General features: G+C 50.1%; 1 protein-coding gene across 1 annotated transcript; it reads left to right on the plus strand.

Moving 5' to 3' along the window:
* Window positions 1-26006, plus strand: LOC103188398. Its single transcript, XM_007908381.2, has 39 exons — window positions 1-18; window positions 388-914; window positions 965-1514; window positions 2678-3037; window positions 3876-4232; window positions 4442-4795; window positions 5057-5185; window positions 5598-5747; window positions 6108-6224; window positions 6655-6828; window positions 7110-7317; window positions 8266-8432; window positions 8764-8876; window positions 9770-9851; window positions 10062-10199; window positions 10480-10642; window positions 11003-11124; window positions 11270-11410; window positions 11623-11736; window positions 12387-12515; window positions 13213-13365; window positions 13688-13852; window positions 14176-14341; window positions 15542-15741; window positions 16161-16253; window positions 16822-17026; window positions 17197-17384; window positions 17924-18021; window positions 18607-18791; window positions 19087-19289; window positions 19805-19967; window positions 20727-20836; window positions 21820-21942; window positions 22497-22638; window positions 23185-23358; window positions 23675-23801; window positions 24263-24401; window positions 24851-25048; window positions 25461-26006. Exons 1-39 carry the CDS (start codon window positions 1-3, stop codon window positions 25644-25646), a joined length of 7131 nt encoding a protein of 2376 aa, XP_007906572.2. The 3' UTR covers window positions 25647-26006.
* Window positions 26007-26459: the final 453 nt, after the last annotated feature.

The following is a 26459-nucleotide window of genomic DNA, read 5'->3' on the forward strand; positions in this document are numbered from 1 at the left end:
ATGGTATTCCCGATGATCGTAATGGCCCTTGATGTAGCGCCTCGTCACGTCATCTGGACGTCTCAAAGCGCTACGCAGGATGCACTGGAAACCTGTGTGTTTGTCGGCGAAGGTTGCAGCCAGTTTTGTGCCCACTCCCAGTTTCGCCCCACAAACAGCCACCAAGTGAATGGCCGCTCTGTTATTAACTGTGAGCAAGTTATTTATAGACGGCGTATTTGCCCAGGAGTATTGATACGCCGCTCGTTTCCTGTTTAAAAAAAAATAAAAATATTTAACGAAAACAAATAGGGAAGGTGGGGCAGCCATCCACTTTGCCCAGGAACAAGTTTGATCTTATTCACTCTCTGTTTCCCTCTCTCTCACTCTCTCTCTGTGTCTCGACAGGTGAACTGCAGTGGAGAAACTTCCTCGAGGCACCTTTTGGGACACTGTTCCGGAGCGGTTGACGGCAAACACTCAGAGGTACAGGTTTTACTCACAAAGCAGCGCCTCCGATATTGCTCTACTCTGGAACTCAGACACCACGAGCAGGGCCTGCATTTCAAGGGTTGCTACCACCCCATTCGCAGACGAGAGCTCACGGCCAGGCTGGTCCACAGTCTGGACGCCCTGCGCTCCCTGAGTTTCCCGCACGACTCCCGGATGGTGATGTCTTACAAAAGCAGCCTAAATCAGCAGGTAGCCGCCTTCTCCCTGAAGGCCGACGGACGCGAAATTGTAACACGTGGGGAGCTCTCAGTCGTGCCTCACGTTGAGTGGCGTTGGGTGGGTTCCTATCGGAGGCCAGGCCGTTCCTCTCCCAGAAAATCTTGGGCTGCCAGTGGGTTTGTGAAGCCTAAAGTCCGCGATCCGGACGGACGGACCGGGGTGGAATCCAGGGTCTCGCCAGCCGCGGTGCAGGATGACGGCAGGCGCGCAGGGCCTACGTTGCTGAAGTTAAAGTGTCCCACTCCACGGGGAGAGGCGGCAGGGAGAGGGACGAGAGGTTTTCCTTAACATTGGTCGCGGAGGCGGATCGGCGGCTTTACGCCGCTGGCCTCCGGCTGCGGAACGGCCGAAATTACCTGAACGCGAGCCTGGAAGTCCTCGCGTCCCAGAACAAACTAGGGTGGACCTGGTCCTGCACCGCGGAGCGGAGGTGGAGGCCGCTGCGATTGGCGGACGTCCCTGAGGCTTTACGAGCGGAGGGAAACGTCTACTACACGGGCAGTTCTGTGGGGTTGGCCGTGAGCGCGGAACTGGACGCGAAGCCCGTGGACCTGGAGCTCCGAGCGGTTTGGGGCAAAAGGCGCGGACTGGAGCTGCTCCTCCAACACGCCCTCCCGACGTGGAGGAGAGCCGGCATTCCCGGGAGGAACAGGCTGAGCGCGCGAGCCACGAGGGGCAGGAAAGCGGACGTAAACGTGGACCTGGCGGTCGGGCAGTGCAGAGCGTCTGCGAGCGGGCGCCTCCGGAGGGGCATCGCTACCAAGTGGCGCTTGGCTCTCGTCAACCGATGCCCTTACTTTGAGGTAGAAGGAAACATGCGCCCAGCCAGAAGGCTCAGGGGGCACATGTTTCAAGGCTTGCGATTGACTCCTGATCTCCGTCTCCCAGCCCGGCTGAGCCCGACCACACCAAACTAACCGCCTAACGCTCATGCTTCGATATACCAGCGAGAGGCGTCGTGTCGTTCGAGCCGCTGCCTGGTCTCATTCCCTGAACAGAATGAAACTACTTCCGTTGGCAGCTGTACTGTGGGAGTAGGCAGGTGTTTCTTTTTTTTTTTAAACGAATTCCGATCAGGGTTTGGTTGGACACACGGGAAAAAAAAACAAAAGAAACCCCAAAAGTCGGATTTCAGAGGCTGCGTTTTTTACGCTGGTATCCAAAAAAAAAAAAAATTGGGTGAAACTTGGTGAAATCTGCACTTTCTCAAAAACCGTGGCTTTCTTCAGCCAAAGTGACCTGGTTCTTTTTTTTTATTTATTTCGCCCGTACTTGCCGAAATCTTGCGCTTCGCAAATCCATCCGCCAGCGAGTCGTGCGGAGGTTTCTTGCGCTTCTCTCAAACCACTGCTGTTGCTTTCCAACACCGGTTGTCAAGGTATCGGTACAGGAGATTGACGCCAAAGGCCAAGAAATACTGCAGATGCTGGAAATCTGAAACAAAAACAGACGCCGCCGGAGAACGCTCGGCAGGTCAGGCCGCGGCTACGGAGGGAGGAAAGCTGGTTAACCTTTCAGCTCGACGACCCTTCGTCGGAACCGAAGCGTTAACTCACTGTCCTCTCTCCATAGATGCTGCCTGACCTGCCGAGTGCTCCCGGCGCCTTCTGCTTTTATGCTGAGTATTGATGCCATCGCCCCGCTCGCTTGTCTGTATCTTACCTGACTACCAGTCAGTCATTTGTTATCAAACCGGAACGATGACTGTTCAGTTCAAGATCAGCGTCGAGGAATGACTGAGCGTTGCATTTCCTCTGCAGCAGTTTCCCCCCCACCCCCCCCACCCCCCCCACCACCCGCCTCCAGCTTCGTAACAACCTGCGAACGTTTGTCTATCCCGCGAAGCGCTCGGAGACGTCTCGAAGACGTGATGAGGCGCTGTGTCAAAACGCAGGGATTATTACCATTGTTATCATTATTATTGTCGTGACAATAATTATCATCGTTATTGCTCTTGTGTTTTCAGAGCCTGGCCCCGGCACGTTTCTTCGTGAACGGGTCGATGAGGACAGATCGCTGCGAGGCCGACTTGGTTGCCCGCGTCCGGATGGACCGAGCCTTCGCTCAGCTCCAGCTACAGACGGCGTGTAGCCCGAAGCTCGGCCTCGACCTGGGGTTCGGGCACTCCCTGGCCTGGCTGCGGGCCGCGGGGGTCCCCGCTGACAGCAGGATACTGGTCAGAGTGGCCAAGGCCCCCAAGCGAGAGGCGTCTGTCGAGCTCACCCTTGGCAAATGTGGCCTCAAAGCGCTGGGCGAGGTCAGAGCCAAGGAGGGGGCGAGGACAGACTGGTCGGCCTCTCTTACGAACAGATGCCCCGCCCTCCAGGTAAGACACGGAGCCTTCCCGACGCCAACAGACCTGCGGGTCCCTCAGCGACTGGGACTGGTTGCCTGGGGAGGTGGTTGAGGGAAGGTCACTGGGACTCATTTGAAGAGCAGCCTGATGCTGTCATGGCGGGGGAGGAGGGGTGGGGGGGTGGGGGTTGTCTGTTGGGATGGGCCGAAGAGCCTTCTTCTTCCAAAGCGATCTCGCCCTTTTTCTTTTCTTTCTCTCTCGCTCTCTCTCTCTCTCTCTCGCTCTCTCTTTACACGTCCCAGAGCTCATTCTGCGCGTCAGCATTGGAAAGGGAAATACATCGTAAAATGTCTCTCTTCCTAAAATAAAACCTCTTAGCACATAAGAGACTCCTGGGAACTTCGGTTTCCTCTGGACCTGCCATGTGCCTTTTCTTTCCAGTCAGTATAAACCCGATGCTTGTGTATATATATATATATATAGATATATATATAACATGTATTAAAAAAAAAACCCCGAGGCTCTCCACAGCTGGGCTGAAACATCTGCAGCATCTGAAGAAGACCTGATCGTGCCGAGCAGGGACGTCAACAAAACTCGTAACTCGCTCTTAACAGCCTCGAAGGGGCTGGAATAGATTTCTGAACAGTTGAGGGCAGGCGCCGCGCAACACGGTGAAAGCTATCGAGGTTCGGCTCCCGTACACTGAAGCACATTTCGGAAACCAGCTGTGCCAATGTGCCGCCCAAAGCAATGTGAGACATGGATAAACAGTGTTATGTAACCTGAACACGAACGGCTGGATCGTGTGAATAAACCTCTCTCTCTCCCTCGCTCTCTCTCTCTCTCTCTCTTCCTGCTCTCCCAGAGGGCGGGCGTTCCACAGGACCTGGAGACTCGCGGGTCCGTGCACATCCACAGCTGCAGCGTTGGACTGAAGGCCAGTCTGCAGAGCGATGGGAAAACAGCTGAGCTTCAGCTGGAGACCACTTGTGAACCCAAGTACACGGTGCAGGCGCTTCTCAGGCACACCCTCCCCCAGCTGAGCGACCGGGGTCTGCCCAGGGAAAGCCGGCTGGTCCTGTCGGCCGTCAGGGGAGCCACGCTGGAAGGCTCCGTGCTGCTCCAGTCCGGGAAGTGCAGAGTCCGAGCCCGGGGTGACCTCGCGACGGGGACGAAAACCAAATGGATGTGGGCGACCGAGACTGACTGTCAGGTCCTTCAGGTTAGAACAGATTAGTCGGAAATGAATGATACGGTTTTTTTTTAAATGAATAAATAACCCCAGGCCCGAAAGCGGGGAGGGGGTTTACGATGCAGAGGGTCTGAGCTTACGAACCCGGTTATAAAACATCTCCAGCGATGGTGTGTCAGAGCTCAACGACTTGAAGCTTCTTCGGGAAAATATTAACCCGGATTATATATTTCTGTTAGGGCTTCAAGATTCCGGCTCAGTCGCAATTCAACGGGACCCTTCAAGTTGAGAAGTGCAAAGCCGAACTCCTCACAGAGGTCCAGTTAGAGGGAAACGCGGCTTACCTGGAGCTCCGGTCGGCGTGCGAGCCAAACGTCAACGTGGATGTCATCTTCAGGCACCGCCTGCCGATGTTGGCAGCCATCCCGCAGGACGGGAAGCTCTCGTTCACTGCGGAGCAGCAACCAAATAATAGCAACCTCACCTTCGATTTGAAACTGGGAACGTGTGACCTACTGGTCAACGGCTCCGTTCAAGTGGAAAACAGGATTGAATTAAGCTTTGTGATGGAGAATAAATGCAAAGCGCTGCAGGTACCTTCACCGTGTGCTTTTCTGCCCCTCCCTTCCCCACAATATTTTGATATTATGATTTAGAAATTAGGGTAATTGATGATTGGAGCGGGTGGCCAGGGGGGGTGGTTGAAGCCGGGACACTGGGACTCATTCAGAAAGCAGCTCGACACGGTGAGGGGAGGATGGTAGGGGTGGGCATTCTGGAGGGAAGAGATCAGTCGGGTCGAAGGACTTTCTTCATCAGCGCTGACCTTGTGATCTGCCATCTTGTTATTCCAGGACCTGGGAGCACCGTTGACAATAAATGGCTCCGGTTACGTGACGATGGGGAATAACTTCGATTCGCAGATACAGATAAACATCGATGACACTAAGCTGCAAGGTCTAGTGATGATGAACAGCACTGGTGTAAGTACCCAGTTCTGCACTTGGTCCACAAGATACACAAGTCAAGTCAATCCGTGTTGCAGTGTATCCCGTCAAGCGCTTTGAGATGTCCCGATGGCTTGATAAGGGGCAAGGACCATTATTTTTTTTTAAACGCTTTACCACACGGGCCAGACTATTTTACCACGAGAAAAGCAACGTTTGTGAAACGAAACCGAGGTAACGATGGGGTTTGCTCAGCGAGTTAACACAGCGACTGCTTTAACGTGGGCCACGTGATGCCGTAAAACTACTAACCTGCGCCGCCCGCCGCAGACCCTATTAAGGATTAGTTCCTTTGAACTCTCTCTCGAATCAGCCGGGTGGAATGGCTCCCCGTCCAAAGCCTCTCCTGGTGAACCGGACACTTTGGTTTTTTTTTCCCCGTTGGCAGAGCAAGCAGGAGATCGACGTCTCGTTGACTCATAACGTCGAGAGCGCCTTGCGGCTGGGCCTGCCCAAGACCACTGTTGTGGCTGTAACGGCGGAGAGAGAGGCCCACACCTACAGGAGGTTCACCCGAATCCACATCGATAACAAGCGGGTCAGTGAGAAATGTTGTCAGGGGAGTTCAGACCAGCTAAAACACCCCCGCCCGCCGCCTTCCCCCCCCACAGTGTGTGACAATAATGCACATCGCTGTGAGAGGATTCACCGCTTAATACGCTGTGAATTGACTTGCGTTTGAATCGCCCGCTCTCCCTCCCTCCCTCACCTCCTTCGAGCCGCATCTCAAGACCCTCCTCTTCGACCAACCGGGCCTCCAGCCACCCTCCTATCCCCTCCCCTCCCCTGCCCTGATCCCAACCTCCCCAGCTGGGGTCCAAATGCCCCGCCTGTTCCGCCCAGCTCCTTGTGACGTGAAAGGCCGGCGCTGTGTAAATGTCACTTTGCTATTGATTAGATAGTTGAAGAGCTGACGTTTGTGCGCGAAGCTCATCACGTTTCCTTGAACTACAAGCTGACCCACAATATAAAGGCGCTCAAGCAACTTTACATCGAGGACCTAATCGACGTGCGGGTAAGTGAGCTCATTGCGATGCCTTTGCGTGAGGGCTGTTAAACCGGTTACCCAGCCTTACGCCTCCGAGGCGCACGGTAACATTTTACCCCAACGCACATCCCCACGGAGAAGACCACACGCTTCGTCTGCGGCAATGGATCATCGCGTCGTGTTTAGAGATTGAGCAAGCAAGTGGTTTAACGATCACTTAATATTTGGGCATACGATATCCTTGAAAGCCCAGCGCCTGGGGACGTCCTTCCGACATGAAGGGGCGCTATGCAAATGTCATTTATTGCTGTCGTCGTCGTTGTGGTGGTGGTGGTGGTGGTTGTTGTGGTGGTGGTCGTTGTTGTTGTTGTTGTCTGCCATCGTAGTCTGGACTCCCCCCTCCTCCTCTGCTGGTTTTGTTCTAATCCTAACAACACGCTGTTGCACGCGGTGCCAGGCTGCCCTCGAGCTGAAGGAACTAAAGATTCTGACGGTGAAAACGCAGTACGGGTCGCGGTTGGCTAACGTGGAAGCCCGAGGGAGTACCGGCCCGGGGCGGACCGAAGTCACGGCCAACTTCCAACACAACTGGTCTCGGCTGCTGAAATACGGAGTGTCGGGAACGCTGCAGGTAATCGCCCCGTATCGAGGGGCAAACCTGCGGAAAGGCACGGTGGGGGAAGTGGAGGGGGTGGTGTGTGCTCCGAAATACCAAGACAACAGGGGGGGGGAAACTAATCCCAGGTGGAATTCCCACGGAATGTTATTCTGTGGGAGTGAATCCCCCCCACCTCCCCCCCCCCCCCCGTTTGTAACGCTGAGACATCGCAAAGCACTCGGTCGTGTGTTGTCGGTCACTGTGTGTTTTTTATTTTGTAAAGGGAATTAACAAGCAAACGCTCGCTCTTCCAGATCAACCTTTACGTGCAGAGCTTGGCTCCCGTCGAGGGATCTCTACAGATCATTGTGGACGGTGCGAGGCTGATTACGTACGAATTCAAGGCTTTTTCCAGCGAGCAGCGCTTCAATGTCATCGTCAAAAACAGCCACAGCAACGGAAAGCTGCTGACTGCTGGATACCCGCAGGAGATTGTGGTCGTATTAACAGCACAGAGAACTGGTGGGTTTTCAATTGGCGCCACGTCAGTCGCTCCGCCTGAACAATAGGGCATTTCTGGTCTTGTTTCGTCATCCGCCGGGTGTCCGACACGTGTGCAAATCACCCGAGAGTCTCACACGCGTGTCACCTACGCGCGGGAAGCCTCTGCTGAACACACAGCCAACGCTCAGGTCGTGTACATTTCCCCCCCCCCTCGGCTTCTGATAATCCAGGGCACTCATCAGCTGTGCCACAGGGGGGCAGAGTGCCAACACAACCGGGTAGAAATAATAATAATAATAATAATAATAACCCTCGCATTTGATACGGCGCCTCATCACGTCTTCGACACGTCTCGAAGCGCTTCACAGGATACACTGTAAAGTGCCGCGGACCGTGTGTTTTGTGGGCGAAACGCGGCAGCCGATCGCGCACAGCGGCGTCCCCACAAACAGTGGTGGATCGAAGTCACCAAATTATTTTTTATTACTATTCTTTGAAGGGCTTCCAATAAGCTCCGCAGCTGCTTTCTGCGTTTCACAGCGGACATTGTAAACTCGGTGGGGTTTACGGTGGGTTTAAAACTTTTTTTTTAAAAAAGGGAGGGTCTTGTCTTTTGGGGCCCCCTCCCCCAAAAAAATCCAAATCGTGGTCTTTTTTGGAATTTGATCGCGTGCCTCTTCATATCGTCGAACGTCTGAAAGTGACCGTGTGTTTGCCTGTCGGCAGACCTGCCCGGCCCCTCGACGCTTGCCGACAATTGCCAGTGGCGCGATTTGAGACGTTTCAAGACCAGGAGGTGCGATGTCAGTAGAAACACGGACGCCAACCCCTCTGTGCGACTCTATGGAGCACGGAGGCAGTAGAATGGACAACGTCTCTTTCAAGCGCTCAGTGTACGTACGGTGCGCGAGTTAACCCTGTGCTTCTCTCTTCACGTTGTTCGACGGTGGCCTTTCTCCCACCCAGGAACTAAATCGAGGTCGGCGTTTGAGGTGCAGTACGACGGCAGGAACATGAAGATCAGCGTGGACGGGTCGGGAAGCCTTGCACTGGGGGCAGCGATCGAACTGATCGCTGGCGTCGAGCACACAATCCCCTTCATCGCGGACCTCGGAGTGCCCCCCAGCATCCAGGTAGACAACAGCGCGGAACATTTTGCAGGCGGCTATAGGCCTATCTGTTACTGCTGCTGTTGTTGCTGTTGTCGCTATTATCGTTGCTGTTGTTGTTACCTTTAACCTGTCTTTGCTTCATGTTGGCAACGCGGTTATAGGTGGGGGTTGCTCCGACAGGGTGGGCATTACGGAAATAACTGGTGCCCGTCTCGTCTCTCCGTTCACCCGACACTGCAAGCGGGTAACAGGGACGGGATGGCCAGCAACACGGATAAAAGCGTTCGTTCCGTTTGCGCGATCAGCACCGTCAGTAAGTCGTGTGTTTGGCACTGTGCCGTCCTCTGCTCAGGCCGACTACAGGGGAACGCTCAACACCACTGACCTGGACATCTCCCTGACGCTGAAATATGGGCCAAACACCAGCCTCCAGGTGCACGTTGAGGGCGAGAATCAACAGCACAAGTAGGTTCGCTAACCGCGATGAAGCCTGACCAAGCGGACGTGTCCGAGAGTTTTTAACCATGTCGTTATTTCCCAATCCTCAGCGTCGGAAACCTCAGCTCATCGAACGTCTCCCCGAGAGGGACCGTGACCCCCCCCCCCCCCCGAGCTATGGGGTTACTTACACGGTTCTTACGCCCCACCGGTTTGCCTGCCCTGTGTTCCCCGCCAACAATTCCCCAAATAAAATTGGTCACTCAAGCCACGGCTGTTTGTGGGCACGTGGCTGCCCCGTGCGCAATTGGCTGCCGCGTTCGCCCACAAATATACAGTCAATTCACTTTACAGTGTGTTCTGTGAAGCGCTTCGGGACGTCCTCCCGACGTGAAAAGCGCTATATCAAATGCAACGATTATTATTATTATTTAGGGTGAGTCCCTGTGAAGCACTTTGAGACGTCGCGACGACGTGATGAGGCGCTGGTATTGAACGCAGGGATTATTATTACTGTTATTATTGTTATATTTATTATATTTATTATTATGAATTGACATGTCGTGCCCCAAACTATGCACAGTATCCCCAGATATTATTTTCTCGCGGAAGTCTATCTAAGGGTATCAAACCCACGCGTTTCTGCTCCACAACACTACAGCCTCTGTGAGTAAAATGGCTTTGCTCCAAAGTGGCATCGGATCCCTGGCTTGGACTGTGGTCTAAGAATGTAAGCAAAGCTTTTAAAAAAAAGTGTGATTTATAGGCAGTGATTAAACATTAGCCGAACTATAATTATTAGCTGACAGTATTATTGGGCTCGCCTTGAACCAGTGACATTTTAACGTTTCCTTGTTTAATCGTTGCTTAATTGCAGCAACTGTTCACTGTAAATAACCGTATTCTCCTCCTGTCTGTAGTAAGGAGCTTCACCTCACAGTGTTACAGAATATCCCTGCGCTCTTGCGATACGTTCCCGGTGCTGTGGAAGTTCGGTCAAAGGTAGGTCCGTTTCTTTCTCGCGCTGATTTAGCGCAGAAGGTGTTAGCGCGTGTGAAGCGACTGAATCCGTGCGTGGCGGCAGGAATATTCCGGACCGACATTTTTAAAAAAAAAATAAGTGTAATAATGACGTGCGTTTTCGATAAACTGCCTCGGGCGTTTTCATTGATCCGAGACACTTGACGTCGGCCACCTTTCCCGTGTCTCCAGGTTGATTACTCTGGAGGTTCGGTCAAAGCCAAACTGAACGTGGCAATGGAGGAGAGTAAGCTCGCTGCCTTTACCATGCTACGAATCGACGAAACTGGTTACAGCGAAGTCCTGGAGATGACTCACACGTTCCCACGGGTTTGTGACGTGAAACCAATTGAAACACCGCACGGAATCAAAACCCGGATGTTCGATTAGCGACTCCTAGTCACTGTCCCGAGCGAAGTGGGGCGGGGGGGTGTATTAATGCAAGTTGTTGTTGTTCGCTGTCGATGTTTGCTGCAGCAACCTTTTAATCTGTCGGGTTTGTTCGACGGTCAAATCCTGGGCAGCAGTTTGAGACGTCCTCCCGACTTGAGAGACGCTATCGAATTTAAGGATTAGCTTTTAACTTGCGTTTTTATTTTTCCGTTCCCAGTTGAAAGGAGTTCCGAAGAGACTCGAGTGCAGCACCGGGTACCTGAAGAGGGGCCGAGCCCACACGCTGAGCCACACGGCAAAGTGGGAAGACAAAGAACTGGATTTTTTAGGGAACTACAGCGGACCTTTCCCGAAGATCTTCGGGCGCCACGAAATTCACGGTAAAAGAAATAAAATAAAATAAACTAGGAACCCAAGAACGACAGCGACTTATGAAGCGAGACGAAGAATAATAATAAGAATAATAATAAAAATTGACCAGTTCATAATAATTATAAATCCTTACGTTTGATATAGTGCCTCTCATGTCGGGAGGAAACGCTTGAAAGTGCTTCACAGGATGTACTGGAAAGTGGGGTGACTGTGTACCTTGTGATCAGCCAATTGCTCACAGCAGCGCCTCAGCAAAATGTCCGCAAGTTGGAATTGACCGATAACGTCACAGAGCCTGTGTCTGGCACATGAAGCGTGTTCACCGCCAATTCAGTGCCTGATTGTGTCTTCCGTCATTCTTTTCGCAGTGGATTTTCTCCATCCGTTCAGTGTCTCGTTTCCTTCTCAATCCAACCTGAGGATGAGCCTCTCCCATTCCCGGCTCAGTCACCAGGATGTCGTTATCATCAACTGGGACAAGAAGGACCAGGTGGGTACTCTGAAAGACAGTCTCGAGGGCAGGGGGGCAGGGGGAGGGGGGAGGGAGAGGGAGCAGGTGGTTTGACACCTGCGAGTTAGTCAACAATTGGCAGAAATGGGTAGACTGCAGTTTTGATGACCCGCTGTTGGTTCAGGTGGTTCTATTGGCGTCTCTGCTTTGGGAAAAGAACCGGCTGGAGAGCAAAGCCAACCTGCGGCACCCGTTCAAACTCACCTTGAGAGAGCTGGAGCTGACCTCGCTCTCGGAACGAAGCCAGGAGAAATACAGCCAACAGGTTTGAACAGCGCGCAGGGGTGGGGGGGAAGGGGACAGAGGGTGGGGGAGGTGGGGGGTTCTTGGCTTGTGACTGTGGAGCAATTACAGTCTTGAGCTTTGGGAGGTGTGACCACCTGCCGAGTGAGTTGGGTTTGGGTCACCTGGCCAGCCATTCTCAGGCACGATGTTGTCCCAGTGCCTGGCGTCCGACTAACCTTTAACCTTTCTCAGGCTCACGTCGCTTGGAACGGAGGTCAGCCTATGGACCTGAACTTTACTTTGGAACACAAATTGGAAAACAACGTCACGACTTGGGACACCTGCATGGACCTCGCCACTGGCCAGGTATTCATTCCTACCTGGGTCTAGTTAGAATGGAATTCGGATCCTTCCAAAGGTGCCTCATGTTGTCATACGACCCTTTCTTTACACCTGACTTGCCTCGCGCCTCAAAGAGAAAAATAACCTGGTGGGAGAAAAGTCTTCGAAGAACGTACAGGATGACCAAAAAGTCTTATTTTTCAGCTACTCTATTATCTAAAAAAATCACCATTTCCTTAGGACTTATTAGACATTGTAATGGTATCACGACTTTTGGTCACCCTCTGTATGTATAGTTTCTTCCGACGTGAAAGGCGCTATACACATGTAATCTTCTTGTTGTTGCTGTTGTTGCCTAAAGGCCACTGTTAAATATACAGTGATATCCAGCTCCAAAATGTGTTGGGGCTGAAATTCCACCTTGGGTTGAGATTTACCGTATTTATGCAGCATTTCCCAGCATCCAGAATTTGGCAATTTCTTCAACACAGCATTGATTTTGAAGCCGGTTTAGAATAGCGCGTAGTCCCCTCTCCTGCTGATGGTGAATGGATTTCAGCGAGCGAGTGAAGTCAGGCAATGTCTTGTGACCTGGCTTTGGGGTGGGGTGGGGGCGCGGGAACCGGTGATTTCGGGCCATAATTCCTTGTGTGGCTGTTCTGTTTCTGAGGCAGGTACAGCCCACGGTGGTTATTCGATCGCTGCAAGCCTGCGGGTCCGCCAGGAACAGCCCGAACTCCTTCGCTGAGAGCCTGCAACTGCACTGGGACGACAAGAAAGTCGACCAAAGTTTTGACTATCAGGTAAAGACCTTCCTCTGCCACCATACTTACGCTCACCTCCCTCCCTCCTTCCCCGGCTCGGCATCAGGCTCCGCCACTGTCAAGCTCTCCGAGACACTGCCCCGGGTGACGGGCACTATATAAATCCAGTTGTTGTTGTAAAGACGAGAAAAACGGACCTCTTACTCATTCTTCTATATCTTGTACGCGTGAGTTGTGCACCAAGAATGATCTGTTGCCGTGAAACGTTTTAACGTACGAAATTCCGTCACTCGGAACTGCGCCGTAAAGCTTCAGCGTTAGGCATATCAACGTGTCTGAAATAACCATTTAAACAGCCTTGGATGAGCTGCCATCCTATCGTGCCACCTCGCACGTTAGCACAAAGTCTTACCGCGCGACTGGCCGAGTTTTGAGATGACTAGGACCACGGACAATATCCTGAAGATGTAACGGCGTGAAACTGAGGTGACAAGGTCAACGAGGGCTTTTATAATCACTGAGCATTTTCCAGCGTTTTCCAGCAAGTTCTTCAGGATAACACCGAAGGGATATTCCATGCTCCAAACACCAGTAAAAAAAAATACCCTCTTACAATAGTAACAATCCTTGCGTTTGATACAGCGTCTTATCACGTCGTCGCGACATCTCGAAGCGCTTCACAGGATGCACTGTAAAGTGAATTCTCTGTGTATTTTGTGTATGATCCTTCCTGCAGCGCAACAGACCTGAGAAGCCGGACGATCTCAAGGTCGCAGTGACTCTGGCCAATGTCCTCGTCTCCTCTTGCGGGAAGCAGGGCTTTTTGGGCAGAATCCAGACTGACTATCACAGCCAACTGTACCATTACCTAAAACTGAGCTACTGCAAGGTAAGGATTTGATTTGAACGTTGGACCATTTCAGGGTCAAATCAGTCGTGGCCAGTGATGCTCTGCCCTCGTTGTGGGAAATGACTTCCGGATTTATTCCGGGGGGTAGTGGGGCGGGGGGGGGGGAGGGGGGCAGCCAGGTATCTGACACACGCGGAAATCCATCACCGTTGCTTAAGAGTATCCAAACCAAACCGTACCTCCTAACCTACATGAGGAGATGTGGGTCGGTGCGCAGTGAGCGAAGAGGCCTGTGACGTGCGGGATAGCAAGAGAATAACTGCACGTCTCTCTGGTTGCTTGTCTGTTTACCTGTTTGCAGTCCATTAAGGTGGCAGGGAAGCATCAGCGGAATAAAGGAAAAGTTATCGTCTCTTCCGAAACCCGGCTCGGCCTCTCCAGTGACGAAACGCAGGACCTGGTGGCGGGAGTGACCCTGAGGGACTACGGAAAGGCTGAAGTGAAGAACTACTCTCTCATTGTGGAGGTAAATCACACTCACTGCTGCTCTGACAGGACAGAGATTGGACTGAGGGGAGCTGTTTTCTAGTACGTTACAATTTAGGTACGCACATACACACACTACACACACACATCACACACACACACCATCAATAATTCACAAAGGTACCTTTTTCTCAGTATTATCGAGGCCTAATTTGCGCTATTTCTTTTGGTAAGAGCCAAGGCTTAACCGGTTGGGTTGCCCCAGAGAGTGTGCGTTGGGGTAACTGCTGGAGTCTGACCAGCTGAAAAAAAAATGAAGCATTTAAATATCGTTTTTTTTTTTTTTCGGGGGTTTCATCTCAGTGGAAGGCTTCTAAAAGCAGTCGTCTCAACCTGCTGGGCACTTACACTGCTTCAGCTGTCAGCAAGAGAATAAAATTGGAGGGATTGATCGATCAGAAGGAGAAGGTTAAGCTGGCCGCAATTCATGAGAAGGGATGTCTGCAATATTACACTGGAGTCTCTAATGGTAAGAGAGTCAATGGGAGACATTCCACTCTGGTTTATTTATAATAATATTGATTATAATCCTCGCATTTGATACAGCGCCTTATCACGTCCTTGAGACGCCTCGAAGCGCTTCACAGGATATACTGTAAAATGAATTGACTGCATATATTTTGCGGGCAAAACGCGGCAGCCAATTGCACACAGCAGCGTTCCCCGCAAACAGCCGTGGATTTATATAGCGTTTCAGAGCACCTTGCAAATTCTCAAACACAGCCTTACGTTCATTTTTCCTGCGAGTTTCCTATAACGGCTGTAGAAAAAGAAATGATTTCAAAGTTGAGACTGAATTCAACAGTTTGCCGTTGAATTCTGTAGGCTCTGCGATGTGATAGGTAGTCTGTGGAATAAATCTAGACTCGGGTAGAATTTCTTCCCATTTCTACCCAGTAAATGGACTTAAAAGTGTACCTGCCCTCTTCTCTTTCAAAAATATATCCAGCAAGATAGTTCCCCGCCCCCCACCCCACCACTCCCCGCTCACCAGGTTTACTGATGGAGTCTGAATAAAGGCCAGCGATTAACATGGGTCGTTGGTGTTTTGAGAATAATTCGCTCATTTCTGCCGTTTCCAGAAATTCGGATAACATTTTCTTTTATCGAACAACTATTACGAAATACTCCCTTCCACTTTCCTGGAGAAAATGCATCCTTCCCATTTGATATTCCTGTCTCTATCAGTTCGGAGGTGCAGAAATTTGGGTCCTACTCCCATAGTGACACAGTCATCAGTAAACAGTGTATAATATTATTGTTATTTATTATTACAGTGTACAGCCCCAGTCACCCCTTCCGTTGTGTAGCTCGATAAACAGGCCCAAGTGTAGCACTATTTAGCTGTTTTGTTTTGTTGCCCAATATTGTTTCCATCGTCTTTGCTGTGTTACTCTCCGATCCCTCTCTGAAGCTCCATCCCGCAGTCCCTCCGCCTCACCCCTTCCTTCTCCTCCTCAAGGTCCATCTGAAGACCTTCCTCTTTGACCCCGCCTTCGGTCACCTTCCCAGCTCCGTTGGCCCCCTTAGCCATCCCGAATCCCACCCCCTACGTTGGGTGCAAGCCCACGACTGTCCAGCTCCCTCGGGACGCCCTCCTGAGGTGAAAGGCGCTTTATAAAAGCCATCTGTTTGTTTGTGTAACACAAGAGTCTTGGCTCTGCCAAAGGTGAATCGGGTGAAGAGGGAGTAGAGCTGGTGGCTTGTTCGGATGGGCAGAGCAACGCGAAGGCTGAGCTGTATCACAGCTCGAACAGCACGCTGAGAGAGAACCTGGGACACATCTCAGCTGCCATGGTCAACCAAAGTGGGCAGAGTGTACTGAGGATAACAGCGCAAGGCTGTGGGGAAGTCATCACAAGAGCAGAGGTAACAACAAAAGACCCGCCTGGCCTGCCCCTTGTTAAAGGATTGTATCTTTCACTCTGTCAAACTGTACATCTTCTCCCATAATAATAATAATAATAATTCTTACATTTGATACAGCGCCTTATCACGTCTTCGAGACGTCTCAAAGCCCTTCACAGAGTATACCGTAAAGCCGTTTGATTGTATATTTTGTGGGCGCAACATGGCAGCTAGTAGAGGAACGTCAGCTTAGACAACGTGATCCCGAGTTGGGCTTCAACCCACAACCTTCTGACTCTGAGGCGAGAGTGCTACCACCGAGCCAGGCCGACACACCACGCACTCCTTGCACTTGATGTAGCGCCTTATCGTATGGTCAAACCATCTCGAAGCCCTTTGCAAGTCACGTTGTATTATTCCTTTTTTTTTTTTGCTTTCAGACCAAACTCTCCGAAACAGTTTTGCATCTTAAGGCGCGGATGCTGGAAAAGGTTAAAGATTTCGACCTGCACGTTTGGAAATTCAGGAAGAGCGTGAGTAGCCTGAGACCCGCCGTTCTTGCCGAGGTTGTTTGAGACTGATTGCGTCCATTTGTGCCGCGGAACCCAAACACCGCACCGATTTACAATTAGATACGTTAAAGGTATGAAAGGATACGGTCGCGGTCGAAGCGGGAGGTCTTCGGGCGAGACCTGAAGATGGGGAAGGAGCGGAGGTAATGGCGGAAGGGGTAGAGGAAGAGTTTTCCAGAGTTTCCGGGAGTGGTGACTGAAAGCGCGGCGCGAGGTGGCTTATGTGAGATGAGGTGTCGTTCTCAAGTGACATCCTTTATATACAAACACACACACACGCAGTGAGCTACAGGGTATGTCTTATAGAATCATACAATTATACAGCGCAGAAGGGGGCCATTCGGCCCATCGTGCCCGTGCTGGCTCTTGAAAGAGCTGTTCAAATTAATCCCAATCCCCACCCCCCCACCCCGCACTCACACTCCCCCTGCTCTCCCTCCCCACAGCCCCGCAAATTTATAGCCACCCCAAACATCTACCCACTTCCCTCTTGAAAGTTATGACCGGATCCGCTGTGCGCTTTCCGTAGGTGGAAGAGGTGGAATTCCTGTACGAGGCGTGCGGCTGGGCGCTGAAGGTGTCCCGGAGAACGGCCGAGGCCATCAGGAACGGCGGCAGAACGCTCCAGCAGCTGTGGAGGCTGAGCCGGGCTCGGGGGCTGCTGCTGGACCTGCTCCCCTGGTACCTGGCCAAGCTGCAGGACATGTTGCAGCAGCTACAGGGGGAGCTGCAAAGTGAGTAACCAGGCGGCAAAGAGACGGAGGGCGGGGTGGGTGGGTTGGGGGGTGTGTTGGAGGGTGTGTTGGGGTGTGTGTTGGGGGGTATGTTCGAGGGTGTGTTGGGGTGTGTGTTGGGGCAGGTGACGGGCGAGTTTGGGAAACCAGGCTGCGGATTTGACTTTCAGAGCCCGTGGCTACGCTAAAAGGCGCGTATTACGACGTGACGCTCAAGGAACTCGACGAAGAGTGGAGACGCAAAACCGAACAGTACCTCGAGAAGGTCCAATCATTCGTACCAAACGTGGTGCAGGAAACCTGGCTGATGCACTCAGTCCAAAGCCTGCTCCGCACCACCAAGCAAACGTTCGACCTGGTGAGTCTCGCAAAGGTCTAAACGCCATCGCTGAGGAAATTTCGTTGAAGTCGCCCCGAAATTTTTGCAGTCGGGTTACACAACCTTCGTGTTCCGAGATCTCGTCTAAGCCGAGATTGTTCAGTTTGCTCTTTGTGAAAATCTAAAGTTGTTTTGGTGTGAACTGTGAGTAGTGGGTTTTAATCGATAGCCTGGTTATAATAATAATAACTATAACAATAACAGTGATCATCATCATAATAATGGTCCTTGCATTTGATACAGAACCTTATCACGTCTTCAGGACATCTCAAAGCGCTTCAGAGAATATATTGTAAAGTGTAGTAACTGTATATTTCCTGTGAAGCGCTTTTAGATGTCTAGAAGACCTGATAGTGAATTGACTGTATATCTTGTGGATGAATGCATTATTCAGGCGTTACTTGTAAAGGCTAAGCTCTCCGAGAGGCTGCTCAGGTGAAGGGGTGCTATATAAATACAAGGTGTTGTTGTAACGATGTCCGTTCTCCACCCCCCACCCCATCCCTGTGTTTAAACAGGTGGCTCAGCAGCTACTGAAATGGATGGAGACAAAAATCTCCAGAGCAATAAGCAAGATCCGAAAGCCTCTGGCAGATCTCTATAAACACTCGCAAGGGTAAGGATCGGGGATGCGTTAAAAGCTGCTGTGGCCATTGGATATGTTCCAGCTGAGACGTTGATTCATTTAATAACATCATCATCATAATAATAATAATAGTAATAGTAATCCTTGCATTTGATACAGAGCCTTATCAGGTTGTTGAGAAGCCCTTATCAAAGCACTTCGCAGAATGTACTGTAAATTAGATTCTTTTTATTTGGAGCGATTATTATCCCACGGAAAGCGATCCGCCAATCCACTAAACAATCGGGTTCCTACTGACTGCAAGGTAAACAGTGTGAGTGTGTGCGTGTGTGTGTGCGTGCGTGTGTATGTGCGCGCGTGTGTGTGGAGTAAGGTTTCGCCCCGGCTGGGAATCGAACCCAGGGGGCCTTCTCGCTTGCGAGACGAGAGCGCTGACCAGTCCCCTTCAGGACTCCACACTTTACGGAAGAAAGAACCTTCATCTACATTCCTGGCCTTCGAGAAAGGAAAAAAAAATCACAGGAGGAACGTTTCAAAAAGCTCATTTCAGAGCGGCCATTTCTCCAGTCTCTTCTATATCATTCCTTTATGCGCGACGCTGCTCTGTCTCCGCAGAAATTGCTCCGTCGCAGTGAACGTGCCGTGGTGGCACACGGGACAGGAGATGTTTGACCTTGCTAACATCACCAACTACATCGTTGAAACCAAACTGATAAAGACGCTCAGGAGCTTGTACGACATCAACCCAGCCGCAGAATATTACAGACTGAAACACAGGATGATGGACAGCTCATTTGAACGTAAGTGACCTCTCCCCTGCTTTTTTCCGACCCGGTTCTATTTCCCTCCTGCCCTCCCCCGTCACCACTTAAACATCTTGCTCCCCTTTTACCTCGATGTGGAGATGGAGCGAAAGAAAATCTCTTGTTGTCCGGCTGCAGCCATCGGTGCGGGAGCCGAGGAAAGAGGGGGGAACGCCTTGTGATAAGGGGATTCTGTTGGTTTTTGCGGTAATCTGAACGTACTTTTTATTGCTCGGAGCACAGTTTTGTTTTTTTACCAAATTGAGAAACCCTTGGCCTTGATGCTTTGCAGATCAAGCCCTGCTTATCGGAGACAAGCATTGCATGACGTTTGACGGGAAGGTGTACGACTTTGCGAGCGACTGCAGTTTCCTGTTGGCTAAAGATTTTCTGCGGAATACGTTCACGGTGATGCTGAACCACGAGAGCAGTGGACGAAATTCACTGCGCGTGGAAATGAACCGGACGGTCATTGATATCTATCCAGGACTGAAGGTACAAGAAGCGCCTGTGGATTCAGGCTGTATCTTTATTGCTGCGATGGTTAAACCTGTTCTCCATCTTGTTCGCGCCAACATTTGGAATAAAGGTCACTCAGTATCGACCAGGCGAGCAATGATGAGGTTTAAGTCGAATATAACCCTCCTCTTCACCTTGTCTCTGACTGTGTTGGTGGGAAGGTCAGCGCCTGCCTTCGATATTTCAGAGAGCTAGTGTGCACCCTGACGCCATTTTGTTTGCCTGGCAAATACACAGTCACTACACTCTTCGGTGCATCCCGTGAAGCACTTTAAGGCATCCGCCTGACATGAAAGGTGCTATATTTTTCCCCCAGAATATACGGTCACTACACTTTACAGTATATTCTGCGCAGCGCTTTGAGACGTCTCGAAGACGTGATAAGGCGCTGTATCAAATGCGAGGATTATTATTATTATTATTATTATTATATCAAATGCAGTGAATATTATTGAGGTTTTGGGGTAAGAGTTTGTGGTGGGTTTCTGCAGGTGGAAGAGAACTGCGAGCCCAGTGACCTGCCCTTACTGAAGAACGGAGTGACTGTCAAAAGAGAGCTTAACCGAGTCGAGGTGTCAAATCAGAATGGGGTCACTGTGTCGTGCGACACACATCATGCAGTCTGCAGCCTAACTCTCGCAGGATGGTACCACGGTCAGTGCTCCGAGTCTCTCCGTTTAAAGGGACACACGTGTCCGTTTTATTTGCTGTCTACCTCTCACACCCAAACCCAGGGGCTCAGCAGTAGAAGAAGAACTCTTTATATCTTCGCCGTAAATTCCGAGTCCTTTTTTTTTTAAAAAAAAGGTGTTTTGATGGTGCAGTTCTTTACTCAACCAGTGGAGGGTTTGTGTTACAGAGGAAAACAAATTGCACTTTTAATAGTTTCCTTTGAAAACCCAATCGCGATGTCGTCGCAACGAACTACGTTCAACATTTTCGAGTGTCAGCAGACAGCGGAAAGAGAGCTTTCCCAATTACTGCGAATGCTGAGATTAGCAAACACACGGATTATGTAATGCCGCCCTTTTCAATGCTATGCCGTCTCCTCACGGAAACGTAATGGGCGCTGACGAGAGAATTGAGCCGAGTGGTTTCCGGTTTGGTTAGCTCTTAACTGTTTTACCTGTTGTCTGTTGTTCCCCCTACGCTCTTGAACTCTGTCCCTCAATCCCTCCGCCTCACCCTCTCCTCCCTTTGCCTCCTTCAAGTCCTGTCTAAAGACCTTCCTCTTCGACCATGCTTTCGGCCACCCTCCCACCCCCAACCAGCCTACTCTCCACCCCTCCTAACCCCAACTCCCAACTTGGGTCCAAAAAAACCCTGACTGTCCAGCGCCCTGGGACGTCTTTCCGACGCGAAGGGCAATGTGCGAGTGTCATTTGTTGTTGTTGTTGTTGTTGTCAAGTGCAGGTGTGTCCGCTGGCCTGTTTGGCACAAATGATAACGAAGTTGGGAATGAGTTCAAGCTCCCCGACCACTCACTGACTGCCAACCTCCAGGAGTTTGCACAGAAGTGGCAGGTAACGTACTTCCACTGAGATCACAGAATCCTAGAATATTACAGCACAGGAGGAGGCCATTCGGCCCATCGTGCCTTGTGCCAGCTCCTTTGGAAGAGTCACCCAATCAGGCCGTTCCAGACTGTAACAACTCTCTATGCGTGTAAAAAAAAAAAATACTCATCTCCTCCTCTGGTTCTTTGGCCAAGTATCTTAAATCTACGTCCCCTGGTTACCGACCCACCCACCAGTGGAAACAGTTTCTCCCTGTGTACTCCATCAAAAACCTATTATATCACGATCGTGCTCCAATCAAACTGATTGTAGCTTCTTAAACGCCGTGCACATGGTGTTGGGAGGAGACGCTGTGAGCTTGGAGAAATTGATTTGGGTTTTACTGTTATTTATCTAAAAAATAAAGCCTCCGAGGACGGAAGGATGGATGTGGTTGGTCGATGAAGCTTAGGATTTAACGTTACGGAGAGCTTATTCCGAATTGATTGCGTAGAATGCATTTTCTTTCATTCGGAATTAAGTCGTTAAAAAGTGCTCAGGTCAGATAAATACGAACAACTCAAAGGGATTAATTCTCGAGTTGGTTGTGTGCGAGCTGTGCCATTGAATTATACGTACAATTAAAATGGAAGTTGCCTGGAGTTGTGGAAGGATGGAATTATGGTGGTTTTATTCCTCTGAGGATGAAACGACCTTTCCACAAGGATAAGTCTCCTCCAGCCATAGGTATCACAAACCATCAAATGGTCCTTTTCCATCTCTGATAAGGGAAGAGTGATGAACCCTTGTGAGGTGGTAATTGACCGACATTAATATCTCCCAGCAATGATGAAGCAAATACAAGGAACCACAAGAGCATAGTGTGAGTGATAGTTTAATTAACCAGGCATACATAAAACCCATCCTCTCGAGAAAAAAAAAAGCGGTGCAGGATTTAATTCGCTATGAATCTTACCGTGACTTCTGCTCTCTGTGTTTCTTTCCATCAGACCGATGCTCAGTGTCGTCTCGTCAGCCGGGAGATCAAATCGTGCTTTGACAATGCTTTTCAGTACATCTGCAAATCTCTATTCAAGGACACCTACTCTCCGCTCAGGAACTGTTTCAGAGTGGTACGTCGCTGGGCAAATGGAAATAGTCAGTTTGGTGCATTCCACTGTTAAGGAAAGACTCTGTCATACCAAGGCTAGTCTGTATCGAGTGACCCAAGTCATTTTTCTTGAGTAAATTGAGCATCTGTGCCTTGTATGTTAGCTGCGTTTCCTTACTCCACACGCCTCTGTTTAGCTCGTGGCAAGTAGGAACTCGGTTGTTAGTTGATTGGCAGGTCGCTTTCCCGGGGGTAATAACCCTTTCAAACAAATAAACAAATAATAATAATTTGGTCACTCAATCCGCGACTGTGTGCGGGACACCGCTGGGCGCAATTGGCTGCTTCGATTCGCCCACCAAATATACAGTCACTACACTTTACCGTATAATTCTGCGAGACCTCTTGAAGACGTGATAAAAAAAGCGCCGTACCAAATGCAAGGGTTATTATTATTAACGCCAACCTGGGTCGCCATAGAGCTCTACTGTATCGCACGTCCTCCGTAGAATTTTAGACTGAGCGTCTCAACGAACATCAGTCAGGAAGGTTGTGTGATCTTATTGTGCTCTCCAGGTGGATCCTGTCCCGTTCTACGACATGTGCCTGAATGACATGTGTGAGTCCTCGGATCTCCGGCCGGCCTGCAACCTGGCGGCAGCCTTTGTCCACTTGTGCAACAGGAACTTTGTCCCCCTGAATATCCCATCGCAGTGCGGTAGGTACATCATGGCCAAGCATTGCGAACCTACACCGGGGCATTTTTTTAACCTATAAAGAGTAATGGGGGAACGTTCCCCACCAGCGCTTAGCAATTCCCCAGCAGTCACTTCAAAATTCCTTACTAGCCAATTGCCCTTCCATAATAATAATAATAATAATAATTGTAATAACAATAATAACAATAACAATAAAGGTAATGGCGATTTCGATACAGTTTGGGCAGTTTTTACAGAATTTTAGGCAAATTTTCCAGAATATTATTTGATAATTGGAGGATTATTACTTATTAGGTTCCTGCTTCCGTATTATTTCGATCGCCGTTAAGGTTTGAAAACAAATACGTAAAGCACTGGTTGTTTTTTTTTTAGGAATCTGCGTTTAATGTTTCTGGTTGAGTTCAGTCCCCAACGGCGACAATTCCTTTTTAAAAAAAATGCCCCGGGAATTTTCCTAAAACAACTGCTGACAAACTGAGACTAAAGCCATGGACCAACGAGGTGATGGTGCTGTGTATTTAAAGGCCATTTTCTTCCTGTCACAGTGACCAGCGGCAAGGAGAAAATGCAGCAGGACGGAGCGATGGCAACCGAGGAAAGAATGACTTTAACATCAGCGGATGTCGTCTTCCTGATGGAAGAGAAAGACTGCAACAAACCCATCGCTGCAGAACTCCCTGCCCTCGTGCACTCATTGGTCGAAGCTTTCAGGAACCAAGGTATGGAGTGAGGCTGTTTAATAATAATAATATGTATAATAATAATTATCATCCTCGCACTTGATGCGGCGCCTCATCACGTCTTCGAGACGTCTCAAAGCGCCTCACAGGATACGCCGTAAAGTGTATCAACTGTATATTTTGTGGGCCATATCCAGGAAAATGTGCTTTACGTGATTTGAAGGGATACTTCTGGCTCGATTTGGACTAAAACTGAACGTAAAACCAAAGCATCGGTTTCATGTCCACGAAATCACGGCGACGAGAGAGGGCGGGCGTTCCCGTTATCAGTGTCGCTGGCCTTTACCTTTTCCAGGAGTCACTGATGTGCGGTTTGGTCTGGTTGGCTTTGGTGAAAGTGGACATGACAACGAACAGCCTCTCGACACCGTGGACGGCAGTAACTTAACTTATTCGCAACAGCACTTGGGAATCGAGATGAGGTGAGTCTCGCAGCGTTACTTACACTGACATGACACCCACAACCTCTCCACAAAAGCAAATGATCTTTGGGTTACAAAGTTAATAAGAAAAAAGCCTAAGAATAATGACGCTTGGATTTCACGCAGCGTCTTTGGCTTCAGGAGGAACGTCTCCAAGCGCTTTGCAGGATTCACTGTCGAGTGTAGTGACTGTGTCTTTGTAGGCGAATGCAACAGCCAAGTTGCGCACAGCAGATTTTGCAAGCGAACAAAATAATTTTTGGGGGGTGGGGGAGGGAGTTTTTTTCAAGGGTTTGGACCTTCATATGGGATTTAACGAGGTTCACCTTGAACATCAACTTGCAGTTATTTAGCGGCGTTCACGCAGGGAGCGTCCCCCAGCGCTTAAACCCAGAGGATTTGGAAGCGCTCAACATTCCCGCGTGTCTTACCTCTCATGTTTTCCCGTGTGTACCTCCTAGTCACCTGTTGACGTTCACCCGCAATGAGTCCCGCAACCTGTCAGCCACCGTGAAACTAGCCACACAGTGGCCTTTCCGTACCGGAGCCAGCAAGACCGCGATTCTTCTGCCCTGCTCCTCCTGTCACCGACACGCTGAGGTACCTAAACACTGTCCACACCCTGACTGTGCCTCCCCTCACGTCTCTGAGCTAACGCTGACTCTCACCGTTTCTGAGCACAAGGGAGTTTTTTATATATCTCTATATATAATCTATATATAAAAAAGACCGTTAAACTGTAACGCAAATTTGACTTTCCTCGGTATCTATCGTTGCCATAGTTACTACCCAACATTTAACCGACTGGAAATACCCACTTGCCGTAACTTTCATTGAACGCTGTTAGCAAAGGTACAAGGTTCTCCTGAACTAGGAGGAGAGGATCAAACCATGGAAAGGGGACCTTGTACCCAACTCTTGCCTGACGCAGAGCATGTGGAGGAGCTCTGGCTAACTCCAGTGGTCGTCTTTACCCGTTTAACGTGCTGGTGGGCCTTTCGAGACCCGGTAACGCTTTTGGTTGTTGTTGTTGCTGTTGTTGTTGCTAGCTCCCTGTGGAGACCCTGCAGGACATGTTGAGGACCTCTGGAGTAGTGCTGCACGTGCTGAAGAAGACAGCGTTTCGGTTGGAGAGCGGAGCCAGAGATGACAGTCTCCTAGGAGTGGACGGCAGCACTGTGTACACAGGCCGCTCGCTCAGCTACAAGGGCACTCTGTCTTCCAAATCGTCCCTCCATCGGGTGATCGTAAGTTCATATAAGAACTTGCTCGGCAAAAAGGAGACCAAGGTCCATCCCACTCCAACTTCAGGGACATTGAAAGTAATAATAATCCTTGCATTGGATACGACGGCGCCTTATCACGTCTTTGAGACGTCTCAAAGCGCTTCACAGGCTATACTGTAAAGTGGAGTGACTGTGTGTTTACAATAGTAATCCTTGCGTGTACAGCAGGTGGACCATTTACTTGAGACGTCTCAAAGCGCTTCATAGAATATGCAGTGACTGTATATTTTTTGTGGGCGAAACGGGGCAGCCGATCGCGCACAGCAGCGTTCCCCCCCCCCCCCCCAAACAGTCGATACAGTATTGTGTGCTGTGTACCAACATGGCTTTTGGTCTCTCTGTTTCTCTCTCTCTCTCTCTCTCTCTGTTTCAGATGCCACCGGATGATGCGTGCGCGATCGCAGCGATCAAGTCGGGCGGCGCGGTGTTCGATTCGACGACGTTTAACCGAACGAACGGAAGCTTCGCGCGGTTGTTCAGCTGGCGCGTGGCCTCAGTTTACAATAATAATAATAATAATATTAATAAGTGTCAGAACTGTGGGCGCACAGCGGGGTGAGGGCCCGGGTGCTCAGTGACACCAGTTGACTACTGTTCCGGCGAGGAGAATGTCACGTAGCATTAGTAACAGCAGCTGTACGTACGACGTGAGGGACGTGCAACGGGATCTTGCCAGACTCACGGAATCTTAAGTAATATTTACGCGCTGGGGAACCTCACGGACGAGCAGCGTTACCGCCAGAGCTCTGAGCTCCCGGTTCTTTTTTTTAAAAAAAAAAGTAAAATGAAATAAAATAAGATAAAAGTTACGAGTAATTTATAATTCACAATTTGTAGTTTCACTCAGCGGTTGGTTTCTAAAACTCCCCTGTACTGTAGTAGCTTTAGATTCCTCCACCCCCCCCCACCCACCCCAAAACCGTGCTTGGAACTTGTCGCGGATCGAACTTAATACTTAAAAAAAAGAGTTAAAACGCACCGTTCACAACGACTCCATGAAAACACAACTACCGGAGGTTTTACGTTGCAAATTCCTCCGTTTACTTTCACTAACAGCAACAGAATGACTATTGGACTAGAATATTGCAAAGGATGTTCTAATCCCAGGTGAGCAGAAGGTACTGAGTTTTGCGAATGTTTGAAATGTCTTAGTTGTTTGTTTTTTTTTGCTTTACCTCATTGATTGATACAAAAGCACTTTTACATTTTTCCGGTTGTGTTCACGGATTCATTTTTAGTTTTAACAAAGAGAGGCGTTCAGCTCGGAAATTGATCCGGATTTAAGTGCTTTAAGTGCTTGGTGCGCTCTTAAGGCGGCTTGGTCGGGCAGAGAAAGGATCGCCTCCTCTCGAAGTCTGCTTCAGATTCAGTC

The sequence above is a fragment of the Callorhinchus milii genome, unplaced genomic scaffold, assembly GCF_018977255.1.
Source record: "Callorhinchus milii isolate IMCB2004 unplaced genomic scaffold, IMCB_Cmil_1.0 Scaffold16, whole genome shotgun sequence".
Taxonomy (NCBI): Eukaryota; Metazoa; Chordata; class Chondrichthyes; order Chimaeriformes; family Callorhinchidae; genus Callorhinchus; species Callorhinchus milii.

Bases quoted from the DNA above. Each gene is read 5' to 3' on its own strand.
- LOC103188398 (XM_007908381.2), top strand. The intron at 8,877-9,769 runs GTAGGTTCGCTA...TCCTGTCTGTAG, and splicing joins GGCGAGAATCAACAGCACAA to TAAGGAGCTTCACCTCACAG. The intron at 18,022-18,606 runs GTAAGGATCGGG...CTGTCTCCGCAG, and splicing joins CTCTATAAACACTCGCAAGG to AAATTGCTCCGTCGCAGTGA.